Source organism: Sparus aurata, chromosome 7 (genome assembly GCF_900880675.1).
Source record: "Sparus aurata chromosome 7, fSpaAur1.1, whole genome shotgun sequence".
Taxonomy (NCBI): domain Eukaryota; kingdom Metazoa; phylum Chordata; class Actinopteri; order Spariformes; family Sparidae; genus Sparus; species Sparus aurata.
Window position 1 is genome coordinate 31,050,409 of NC_044193.1, and position 12,867 is coordinate 31,063,275.

At 43.2% G+C, this 12,867-nt stretch overlaps 1 protein-coding gene across 4 annotated transcripts in view; it reads left to right on the forward strand.

Moving 5' to 3' along the window:
* Positions 1-6: 6 nt before the first annotated feature.
* The window catches only part of LOC115584478 (polyhomeotic-like protein 2), a 35,329-nt gene continuing 22,468 nt past the window's right edge, over positions 7-12,867 (forward strand). For all 4 annotated transcript variants that reach the window (XM_030421919.1, XM_030421920.1, XM_030421921.1 and 1 more), the window contains exons 1-2: positions 7-930; positions 2,776-2,854. In XM_030421919.1, coding sequence (XP_030277779.1) covers positions 793-930; positions 2,776-2,854 — 217 coding nt within the window. In that variant the 5' untranslated portion in view covers positions 7-792. The remainder of the gene's footprint in view (positions 931-2,775; positions 2,855-12,867) is intronic.

Sequence of the window (12,867 nt, forward strand, 5' to 3'; positions counted from 1 at the left end):
GTGTCTGTGTTTAAAAAAGTAGCGCTGTGTACTTTCATTCATTCACATGTCGAAGTGGTAAATTCCTGTAAGCACTGGGCTAAATGATGTGTTACTAGGCTAGCGATAAGTTAACGCAACACCAGATAAACTAATGTGTAAAAATTGTTCGGTGTCCAAACACTCCATTAAATGTGTTCAAGTTCGCATGACAGAAACAAGGGCAGTGGGAAATGCTTTCTTCTCGTCGGCTAGTTTGAATTTAACCGGTTTATTAACGCTTTATAAGTAATAACTTGAAAATAAGCTGTGTTTCCCACGTTCATACCGTCACTAGAGAGAGTAGTAACGGCTGACTCATTATCTGCCGTGCACATTAATAATGAGAGCTCGGTGTTGAGTCCAGGGTTTTGCACAACAACAATACACAGGAATCCTTGTTAGCCTAACGGACTAATGATGCCAGACTGAATTCTGATATCTGGCAATTCAAGATGTTTTTGCTTATCACAACAAATATACAAGTCATAAAATACGACTCAAAACGGAATGCTACACGTTATGACCCACTCTTTACATCGGCACAAAATCCGTTTAGAAATGAAACACCATGTGTTCAACTAACTGCAGGAAGGCTGCTAATATTGTCTAAAGCACTGGGCAACATTAAATCGCCATGTTCAGATAACCTGTCCACTGCTTTTATGTGTTTATTTGAGCAGCAGCCATCGTGGACAGGTCCAAGTGCTCAGGGCTTGTTGAGTTTGCCTTGCTGCTTGTGTTGACAGGTGAAGGGCAGCCATTACTCCAGTCATGACCTCTGGGAATGGGAATACTAACAGCAGCCAGCACAATGGAGAGAGCAAACCAGCCCAGACCTTAGTCAAGTCCCACATCCTCACCCACCTGATAGAAGGCTTTGTCATCCAAGAGGGTGCTGAGCCTTTCCCAGTGAGTACTGGAGCTCTGCATGCATGAAATTGTCATTATACACAGAAACAATATGATCAGCGAGAGAGGGTTTTTAGACAACTGACGTTAGTAGCTGTATCTAAGGTGCGCTAGCATCATGGCACACAGAAAGTGTCGCGCTCGGGATCGACACTTTTTGTCTGCCATGACGGTGGTGCACCGGAGATACAGCTATTAACTTGAGTTGTTCAACGGCCTTCTTTTTAGTAAACTCTTTGCACACAATGTTCTCAATGCTCGTGTTCATGTGTAGAGACCCTTTTGATACTACGAGCAAAGTTTCAAGTTTTCTCGAGTCGTCTAAGTGTTTTAAAAATAGTGATTTTGTTGCTAGCGTACCAGTGCCTCGCACTCCATTGAAAATTAGCTTGCCCGAAAACGAAACTACGGTAAATCTACGGTAAGTGCCTCTTTCGTCGTAAATATGCTTTTACACAAAGAGTTTCACTTTAACAATTTGGTCTTATAATAGCTCAAAAAATAAAAGTTGTAGAAATTCAGTTTTCACACACATCGAAACATCACAGTCATTCTCTTTTTTCATTGTTCTTATTGTTACTCTGATGTAATCAATGAATCCAATGAAGTAAAGCTGAGGTGGAGAAAGACACAAGCTAATCACAATCAGTAGCCCTTTTGAGATAGAAAAGGTGGCACATTTGCTGCAAGGTAAAGTCGGCTTTACATCGCACCCCATTGGAGTTTAGAACTGGGTTCGTAGCGGGGGGCTTTTAATTTGAAAGTAGCGACCATTCGTAGCCTGCCACTACAACAACAAGCGGACACAACCAAACAGAGACAGAGGAGACGCTAGCATCTCGAGGATCTCAGCGGCTGTCCAGTTGCTCATCTTGACCACCGTGGATGAAGTGATGAACTGAGCGCTGTGATCAGCTGTTTCCTGGTTTTAAAACTCCCGGCTGTAGGTCGCACCACAGTGCAGGTCGTCAACACCTCCGCCCATCTACGCAGTTCCTGGCACATTGATGCCTCGGATTTAGATAGCAATGGAGGCGGAAATAAGTGTACCCCCCAATTTGCCGCCCTCTGTCCAAATCCGCCGACCGAGCCGCAAAAAAGACGGCCCAATTGGCGGCTGCCCAGTATAAAAATGGCTAGTAATGTGTAGGGCAGCAACAAACGATTACTTTCATAGTCAACTAATCAGTTATTTTTACACTGAATTGTTTAGTCTATAAAATGTTCAACCAGCAGTCCAAAACCCAAAGACTTAATTTATATCATTATTGTCATATGATATATGTATGTGTGTATGTATATATATATATATATTAGAGCCCGACTGATAAAGGATTTTTAAGGCCGATACAGATATATCACAAATATTTGGTGATTTAAAAATCCAAGATTATGATATATATATATATATATATATATATATATATATACACACACATCTCAGATAAAAAACACTTCAAAGACAACACAGCTAGCTACTGTTAAACTGTAGCGGTAATTCCAGACTTGGTGCACAAAGATGATCAGCTGACTGGTGCCAAAGTTACAGTCAGTTGATCTACTACTGTGTGAACACACAGGATCAAACAGAACGTTAGAGTTTCATGACCACCTATGAAAAAAGCATTAATTCCTTATGTCCTGACATTCTCTACTGACAACTGCCAATAAGATACAATAAAACTTACTCTCTAATCAGCTGTCAATTTTCTATTCACAATTATACAATTCAAGCACAGAATCAGATGATATTTCCACATTGCGTTCTTATGGTGCTCAGGGATTATTTTCAGTCTTTAGCAGCGGTATTAGCTGCAAAAATAAGGCTATCTGTTCTATCTGCAGGTTGAACATCCATCTTTCTCAATTGAGAGCCTCAGGAGACACACAGGAGACTCAAAGATGGACGGCCTCTCATCAAAAGGTAAACTTCTTCAGTTTCTAAGTTCTCAGACCAGTAGCACCTAATTATTTCTGACACTCAGAGTGGTGGAGCAGTTTTCTCTTGTTCATGTACAAATGAGATACTGTTCAAAACACTATGTTGTCAGGAGGCTGCAACTCTTGCATGTATTTGCATATTTCTGGTTGATTTATCATATAATAAAAAATAAGAAAAAAACTGCAGAAAGAGATTTACTTTTACACACTTCCAGACCTGTCCAATCGCTGAAAAACGACTGAAGATTAGGGGTAGGGTTAGGCCCTAAGGCTGATCCCAGACAGAATGAGAATATTTGCCTCTTGTATGTGTGATGTTATTTGTGACAGACTGGATACTGTGTGCCACATCTTGCACTACTACGTAGTCCTTGTCCCTACATGGATGTATTTTCTGTGGATGTTGTTGGAGTGTTTCGTCCTGCAGAAAGGATAAGGTAAACTCACTATGGCAGCACACAGGGCTCGCACCATATTTGTTTCCCGATAATGCTGCATTGAAATAAAAAAAGCAAAACAAAAGACAACTCTGAGTAAGGAAAAAAAATTCCAACCATTTGCACACTATGTGCACATAGTCTCAATCATCGTGATATGATACTTTTTGCTGCAAGAAGACCAATATAATTTGATAAAATGAATAAATAGAATAATAATAACTAGGTTTTCATGGATAATTAGGGGGCCAAGCTATGGAAGTTAAATCCTGTCATTAATCAAGAGCATAGATTTTCAGTTTGAGAGCATGATTTCATTCCTTTTCAGTGACACAGCTCTTTCGCGTGCTCAGATTCTTTCTCCTCATGCTCACATTTTGTTCTTGCATTTAAATTTCTTCTGCTCTCTTTCAAAATGTCAGCTTGAACTCAAAAATCACATGCCCGTGTTCACATTTCTCCTTCTTGCACACAAAAATTTCGCTCGCATTCAAATGTGCCCTCTGCGCGCTCAGATCTAAAGTACACGTGCTCAGAACACACACCTGCTCACAGGTCAAGTTCTGCTCTCGGATCTCTCCTCTGCTCACGGATTTTTCTTGTGTATCAACACTGTCAACCAATAGAAGGCCGGCTACTGTTGACCAATCAGATTACACCCGCTTCTTTGCGGGGCGGGCACTCTTTCTACCGGGTTTATCTACTTCCGCCCTCCAGGCTGTTAAATGTGGTGGTTGCCTTTATTTTTTGACGACCTTTGGAATAAAATAGCAGTTAATCAATACACCAGCGCCCGTGCTTTTCATTACAGTAGCTACATCAACATAAAGTAGAACAATAGCTGCTGTACTTTCGCCATATTAGCCAGCTGCCCAGGCAGCGGGATATATCTTATATAGTATAAATACTGCAGAGTGGTTATGATCGGGACGATAGTACAGGGGTTAAGCATATCGTTTGATGATGATTTTTGCTTCATGGGGCGCTGGTTCGCATCCCGGCCCGGCGTACAGAGCGGGGTGTAAATGTACTTTATATAATAGCCGAGTTTCAATTAACCGCAGGGTCCGCTTTAAACGCCAGGTGCAGGTGTATATTTTGATAAATAACCGCAGGTTCCAAATAAATGCCGGGTCTAATTCATTTATTTTTTTCAATCAAGGAAGAAGACGTGACCACTGACACTGCACGTTTTTCCAACTGCAATGAACCAGCTTTGGGGGGGGGGGGGCAGCTTGCAAAGGGTTGAGAACCCCTGCAGTAGTAGAATCCGTGTAATGAAAAACGGATGAATGAAAAATACGCTATGATGATAGCGTATTTATCATCATAGTGTCATTACATCATTTTTCATTACACGAGCGAGGGTGCCGGCCGAGCCGGGATGCGAACCAGCGTCTCATGAAGCAAAAATCATTATGAAACGGACATTTAAACCCCTGTACTATCATCGCGATCTTACCTGACTCGCAGTATTTATACTATATAAGATATATCCCGCTGCCTGGGCAGCTGGCTAATATGGCGAAAGTACAGCAGCTATTGTTCTACTTTATGTTGATGTAGCTACTGTAATGAAAAGCACGGGCGCTGGTGTATTGATTAACTGCTATTTTATTCCAAAGGTCGTCAAAAAATAAAGGCAACCACCACATTTAACAGCCTGGAGGGCGGAAGTAGATAAACCCGGTAGAAAGAGTGCCCGCCCCGCAAAGAAGGGGGTGTAATCTGATTGGTCAACAGTAGCCGGCCTTCTATTGGTTGACAGTGTTGAAGACAAGAAAAAATCAAGAAAAAAAAACAAGAAAAATCCGTGAGCAGAGGAGAGATCCGAGAGCAGAACTTGACCTGTGAGCAGGTGTGTGTTCTGAGCGCGTGCACTTTAGATCTGAGCGCGCAGAGGGCACATTTGAATGCGAGCGAAATTTTTGTGTGCAAGAAGGAGAAATGTGAACACGGGCATGTGATTTTTGAGTTCAAGCTGACATTTTGAAAGAGAGCAAGAACAAAATGTGAGCATGAGGAGAAAAAATCTGAGCACGCGAAAGAGCTGTGTCACTGAAAAGGAATGAAATCATGCTCTGAAACTGAAAATCTATGCTCTTGATTAATGGACAGGATTTAACTTCCATACCAAGCCCGAGGGGCCGATGGAATGCGCGAATCGTGTATAAAATCTCTGCATCGATAAAATCCGACTCGTATCTATACTTAAAATAAACTAATTTAGAAGTAGGACCAAGTGCTTGTTTCCGTTCTCATCACCACGGCCGCGATCGGCCAATTCAGCCAGAGTTTCGTCTCACGCGAGTTGGAGGTGGGGTCAGCAGAGCACCAAACAGCAGGCTGGAAATCAGAGCCGATCAGAGACAAAGAAAGCATGGATTAAGAAGAGATACACTCGCCGGTCACTTACAAGTCTGGTGTTTGTGGGCACTTCGGCTTTTATAGAGATGGTCAGCTTGAGAAATGCCATCTGTAAAATGTGCCATGCCGCGATTAAACACACAGGGAGCACAACCAATCTAAGCTCTCACCTGAAGCGGCGACATGGCGTTAATGTGACAGAGAGGTCTCCTTCGGCTCCAGTGGTTAGCACCAGCGGAGGTACTGCTGCTGACACAATGTTAGCGTTTGTGTTGCTGTGTGGTTACACATGAGTTGTCCTCGTGCTGAAAACGTGACTTTTCGCATACATGACGTCACTCACCGAGACGCAAGAAGAAAGCAAAAATATATTTTTTTTTGAAGGAAAGTGACAAAAATAATATTAAGGCAAAGTGACTTGAATAAGTACTTCAATCTGATTACTGGTTTGGTTTATTAATGCGTTAGATTACTCGTAGTGGTCAGATTAAGGTAACACGTTACTGGCATCACTGATTGTGTAGCTTAAAGGAGTCATCACCCGGAAATCGCAATTTCTCTCGTTAAATCATGCACATTGGTGTTGGACCTCTGTTGAAACTTGCCTGAAAAGCTGGAGTTTGAAAGTGGCTTATTTTTTTCGCTTTGGCTCTTTTTCTGAACAGGAATAGTGCACAATAGTGCGCGTTCCTATAGCACAAGATTTTGACTCTGCTCCTGTGGTGACGTTACCACAGGAGGCTACTTGCATATTAAGCATCGGCTCACAGCCGTCCTCAGCCAGAGTGAGCACGCCTAATCTGCTTATTTCTCTGTCATTTTCACGCCATACATCGTCACTGCCAGCATTAAAACTCAGGTCTTACATGTAAAACACGAGTGTGAAAAGTAAGAAGGAAAAAAAAAAAATTTACCATTCAGAGACGTCCTGCTGTAAACGTGTCTCTTCCACCGTCTCTGCCTCTTCACTCTCCCGTTCGGTTTCCGACTCCGGCTCGTACATAAATGCCCGAATTCCGTAAGGTTCGTCATTTAGTGTGTGCGCCATGACAGCGGGCTGTTTATGTTGTGGAGTCTGTGTGCATGCAGGCTCGCCCCCCATTCCGTTTCTGTCCTTCCTGCGGCCAATCAACGCGCACCTCATTACATATTAATACAATGCACATCCGGACCGGTCAAAACCTCACGCATAATCTCACGTGAGAAAGTTGAAAGTATGAAGTATGAAAAAGGGTCAGAACCCTATGTTTGATTTTTTTTTTTTTTTTTTTTTTTTTTTTCTAATAAGTTTTAAGAATTGATCCAAAGCGATCTAAGAGGGACTGGATATGTAAAAAACCAGGTGATGACTCCTTTAAGTGCAACATGGAGCTTAAAGATGTAAAGAAAAAAAGGAGGAGGAAAGTTGGAGATATAGACCCATTTCAAAGTCGTGGGCAGTGACAACATGTGTGTCAATCTGTACAACTTTTGCATTCATTCAGCAGCTTATAACTGCCAAAAGGCACCACTGCTTAGAGTTTAGTTTCCCATTGTCCCTGTTGAAAGTGTGAAGCACACTGTAGAAATAAAGAATGAGCATGAACTATCTGCACCACTTTGTATTCCATTGTACAATATTCTTATGCATCGCATCGTATCGCACTGTATCGCATTGTGTTAAACCAAATTGTACTGTATCGCAGTAGGTGGGAGAATCGTATTGTATCTTATTGGTGGTTGTTTTATATGAATCTTTAATGTATCGTATCGTTGGCAGTGTATCTAGATGCATATCGTATCGCCTCAGTGTTGAAGATGCACATCCCTACGCCACATATGCAAATCCTACTTTTTCGAACTCCTCCTTGGGATTTTGGCCCATCTGCATGAAACTTGGCATGTACAATCTTCAGCTGGACCTGATCTCAAGTTATCAAAAGAATTTTGGTCGGTCAAAAAATGCGCAAATTATTTAAGAACAAATTTCTGTAGCTAGCTATAAAAATGTAAACTGTTTGATATCTCAGTCAAACTAAATGCTATTAACACCAAATTTGAGATCCTTGGTTGCCATGAGACTGGGAAGGGATGAGCCGAATTTGGCGAATTTTGGCCACTAGGGGGCGCTAAAAGGCAGATTTTTACGAAATTTGGTCGGTATGATGTAGGGCCAATCCTGAGGCCATATCTTGAAGGTGGTCATGACTGGTCAATGTGGGTGTGGCTTATTAAATAAATCCAAATAGCACACATTCAGCCTTTTGCACTTCCAGTGCACTTCCCATTACAGCGAATACCACGGCACCGAGGTTGGCCTGTGTTTTCACTTTTGCCCTGAGCCCGGCATCCTTTGGGGCCAACTTCGGTGGGCTCTGCGGTGCTCGGGGGGGCTTGGCCCCCGTTCATAACTGCTTGCAGTTCTAGTTAGGGTGCCAAGCCCGAGGGGCCGAGGGAATGCATACGCAAGCATACGCGTTTCCTAGGACCAGCAGTGCTAGGAACCCTATTGTAATTGTAAAGATTTTTATTAGGGCCCGAGCAGGTCATCGACCTGTGAGGTCCCTATTGTAATTGGAAGGACTAGTGTACCGCTTTAACTGCAGTTTTGGAGGCCTGAACATACCCAAAAACTCACCAAATTTGGAATATACGTCACATCTAGTGAAAAATTTGATAATTTAATGCCGTTGGGCGAGGTCGTGACCTGCGGGCTCTGTAGCGCCCCCTAATGTTCTTCCCTGCCTTCCACATGCACGTAGATGAACGAAATTCGGTACGCTGATTCATCGTGAGCAGACGCACAAAAAAGTCTGTGGGGACCATACTGTCACTCCAACAGGAAGTCAGCTATTTAGATGTGTGGCGGCGTTTTTGTCCAATTCATGCCTACTTTGAAAATTATCTTGTCCTAGAGCTTAAACACCACAGTCTTAAAATTAACTCAGTAATTTTCTTCATGTCTTGAAGAACAAAAGTTATTAAAATCTTTCAGCTGCGACATACTTTAGTGGGCGGGGCAGTGGAAACCATTTTTTTCCCTCGCGGTCAAGCATCGAGGCTTTATAACTTCAACATACAATTTCCTATCCACACCAAACTGCTCGTAAGTGTAGAGGGTGTCTCCCCGAACACATCTCAGCATCAATACTTAGTCTGCCATTTTGATTTTGGCCGTCATGTTGAAATATTGACAATCTTCGTACTTAAATTATCTCCTCCTACAGACTTAACGCCACCGACTTCAAAGTCACTCAGTAGCATCCTCTGACCTTGAAGATGAAAAGTTATTAAAATCTTTATCCTACGTCATACCTGCTGGCCACAGTGGAGCGGGAAATTCGAATCCTTCGCCGTAAAGCATCGTGTCCTCATAACTTCTTCATACAATTTCCTATCTCGGCCAAATCTCTCAGGAATGCAGAGGGAGTCGCCCTGATGAGATCTGTGTGGTCATGGGGCGTGGCGGTGACGCGTGGGCTCTGTAGCGCCCCCTATTGTGATGCCCCGCCTCCTACTTGTACATAGAAGGACGCAAATCGGTACGCACCTTCATCATGACCAGACGCACAAAAAACCCATTTGGATGCTTACTCTCACTACAACAGGAAGTCAGTTATTTAGATATGTGGCGGAATTTTTGACAAATTCATGCCGACTTAGAAAATTATCTTGTCCTAGAGCTTAAACACCACAGTCTTCACATTAACTCAGTAATTTTCTTCATGCCTTGGAGAACAAAAGTTATTAAAATCTTTCAGCTGCGACATGCTTTAGTGGGCGGGGCGGTGGAAACCATTTTTTCCCCTCGCGGTCAAACATCAAGGCTTTATAACTTTAACATACAATTACCTATCCACACCAAACTTCTATTTAGTGTAGAGGCTGTCTCCCCAAATAAATCTCAGCATCAATACTAAGTCGGCCATTTTGATTTTGGACGCCATTTTGAAATATTGCCAATCTTCGTACTTAAATTATCTCCTCCTACAGATGTAACACCACCGACTTCAAAGTCACTCAGTAGCATCCTCTGACCTTGAAGATGAAAAGTTATTAAAATCTTTATCCTACGTCATTCCTGCTGGCAGTTGCGGAGCCCGCCATAACAATCCTTCGCCATGAAGCATCAAGTCCTGATATCTCCTTCATACTATTTCCTGGCTCGGCCAAATCTAGAGGGAATCTAGAGGGAGTCGCCCTGAATAGATCTGTGCATCAATACTGTGTCATATCCATAGCGCCACCCACTGGAAACCCACTGGAAACATGAAGTAAGTTTTATCGCAGTCAATTTTGGCGCCCTACATGCATGTACATGAATGAAATGTGGCATGCATGTGTGTTATGAGAAGACGCACAAATGACTCATTTACACCCACACTCTCAGTCCAACAGGAAGTGGTCTATTTAGCTTAGAAGCACATGAATGTATGATGTACGTGATACAAGTCGCCACTAGATGGCACTGTTGTCTTTCAAGGCACATGTATCCTATCTAGATAACCTCTGAATGATTCCATTCAATTCCAGTAAGTCAGCCGCATATTCATCAGATTTTATTGAAACTTCAAAAGGTGGCAGCATGCACTTCTTGGAAGAAAAACTGGTAAACAAAGCAGAACTTAGATCAAAAGCTTGACACTGATAAACAGCCATAAATACATTTTTGAAAGAGGGCAAGTGAAGCATTATTCTGCACATATTTATGTGCAGTGATGACAAACATAGTCAGATGTACATGGTATTTGCAGGTAGTTTTGTCTGAATTGCATGTTACAACAGGGCATATTTGAATGGTAATGGGTTGAGCCACATAATGGATAAGTGAGTGGTAGTGAGCCACAGCACACAATTTTCAAATAAGCCAATTTGCTAAGAATGCCATTTCCGTGTTGTGTCTGCCCTGTCAATGTGGCACACAACAAGATGTGTGTAGTTGTGATTCTGCCCAACTCTTCCGCGATGAACGAAGTGAATTCCACTTCGATATGAAACAACTGAGTGAGTTCTTTGGTTAAACACCGCTACTGCAGGACGCTCGTCAAACCTGGTCACTTGACCGCTGTCCCTTTCCAAAAGGAAGAATCACATCTGGCTGCACTCCACTACCTATCTAAATCTGTGGCATTCCACTTCCATCCTCCCCTATGATGCGCTGCCTTCCTGCCTTCACGGTGACAACAGAAGGCAGTGTCTTATCTGCGCCGGTGGTCGAGTGGTTGGAGTGCATGCCACATACGCAGTGGACCCAGGTTTGAATTTAGGGCGGAGGAAGTTTACTGCAAGCCACAACCCCCCCTTCTCTGTCCCACTTCCAATCTAGAGAAGGCCGTAACACTTCACACAATGTAACGGTGCAGAATCGATTGTCAAAACGTACCCGATTATTAAATGTTTTAGAAATCATTCACCTGCAGCCCATTAGGATTTCTGTGGATTGCACGAAGTTGTTCTGACTTCACCTGAAAGCGCTTGATACTGGCAGGGGCAACCCACCGCGTTACAAACACACGTTGGGAGAAGAGGCTGATATTCACCCCCGGCGTGCACCGTCCCAAACGCAGGCGGTTGCCGCCTCCATGAACAACGATCGAGGAACGGGGCTTAAGCCGCGGCGCGTTTGGACGGCGGCACGCCCCGACGCGCGCGCGGACTGCGAGGGCCCGTTCATCACTGCTTGCAGTTTTAATTATTTTTATTTTTCTCCGGCTAAAAGTGGTGCTGCAGGCTAAACCGTGCAAGGGACGGCGGTGCAATTTAGAGGGTTGGTCCAGACTCCTGCGAATATCTCAGACAAGAAAAAACTACATATATCCGCCAGCAGGGGGCGCTATAACCTAGGCCAACACGTTTTTGCCTATAACTCCCAAACCGTATGTTGTACATTCAAAAACCTTGGATCCCCAGATTCCCTGAACGGAGCTGAATCACTTTGCAATTGGCCACGCCCACTTCCGGTTAGATAGTTTTTTCGCAAAATCGCAAAAACTGGAAAACCTACTTTTTCGAACTTCTCTTTGGGATTTTGTCCGATCTGCGTAAAACTTGGCACGTACACTCTTCAACTGGATCTGATCTAAAGTTATCAAAAGAATTTTGCTAGGTCAGAAAATGCGCAAATTATTAACAAACAAATTTCTGTAGCTAGCTATAAAAATGTAAACTGTTTGATATCTCGGTCAAACTAAATGCTATCATCACCAAATTTGAGATCCTTGGTTACCATGAGACTGGAAAGGGATGATCCAAATTTTACGAATTTTAGCCACTGGGGGACGCTAAAAATATGGGAAGTTTATATCTCTTGAATGGCTACACTGATTTTTACCACATTTGGTTGGTATGATGTAGGGTCAATCCTGAGGCTATATCTTAAAGGTGGTCATGACTGGTCAATGTGGGCGTGATTCAGTACGACAAATCCAAATCGGCACACATCCAGCCTTTTGCACTTCGGGTGCACTTCCCATTACAGCGAATACCACGGCTCAAACATTGGCCTGTGTCCTCACTTTTGCCTCGAGCCCGTCATCCTTTGGTGCCAACTTCCATGGGCTCTGTGGTGTGCGGGGGGGGGCTTGGCCTCCGTTTATAACTGCTTGCAGTTCCAGTTGATTCTGTATTTACTCATGTAGACGAGGATGGATTACTTTACCATCCAGGGGATGCACTGTGTTGAAACCATAGAAATAAAACACTATTTTGCTGTATCCCGTTGATGATGATGTGATAGGGCTCTAGGACTATTCGTCTTTTTCTCAGACTTGCGTTTTAACACATTTCTTCGTCATCTGTGATATGAAAACATCAGATTTCCACACAGACAGAGAAAGTCATAGTGTGCATCCTGATCAAAGTGCAGTAATGAAATCGGAGTGCTGCACAAGCGGGGCTGGCTCGAGCCATTTTGGTGCCCTAGGCGATGTCAGGATCTGCTGCCCTTAAAGGTACTATACTGTTTTTCATCAATTTCACACAGCTGTCAGAGGTCCAACAACACTGTATTTGAAATGTATTGCCTCAAACCCATCTGTAATCTATCTATAAATACAAGGAATCTCTGTCTGTCTGTGTGTGTGTGTGTGTATGTGTCTGTTAGTCAAATATCTCTGCGGATCAGGATCACACTGACCCGAGACTTTCAACATGGCTGCTGCGTGGTGCAGTGGTGTGCATCTAAGCATTTGCTTGGACTGCAATGATACCGTGA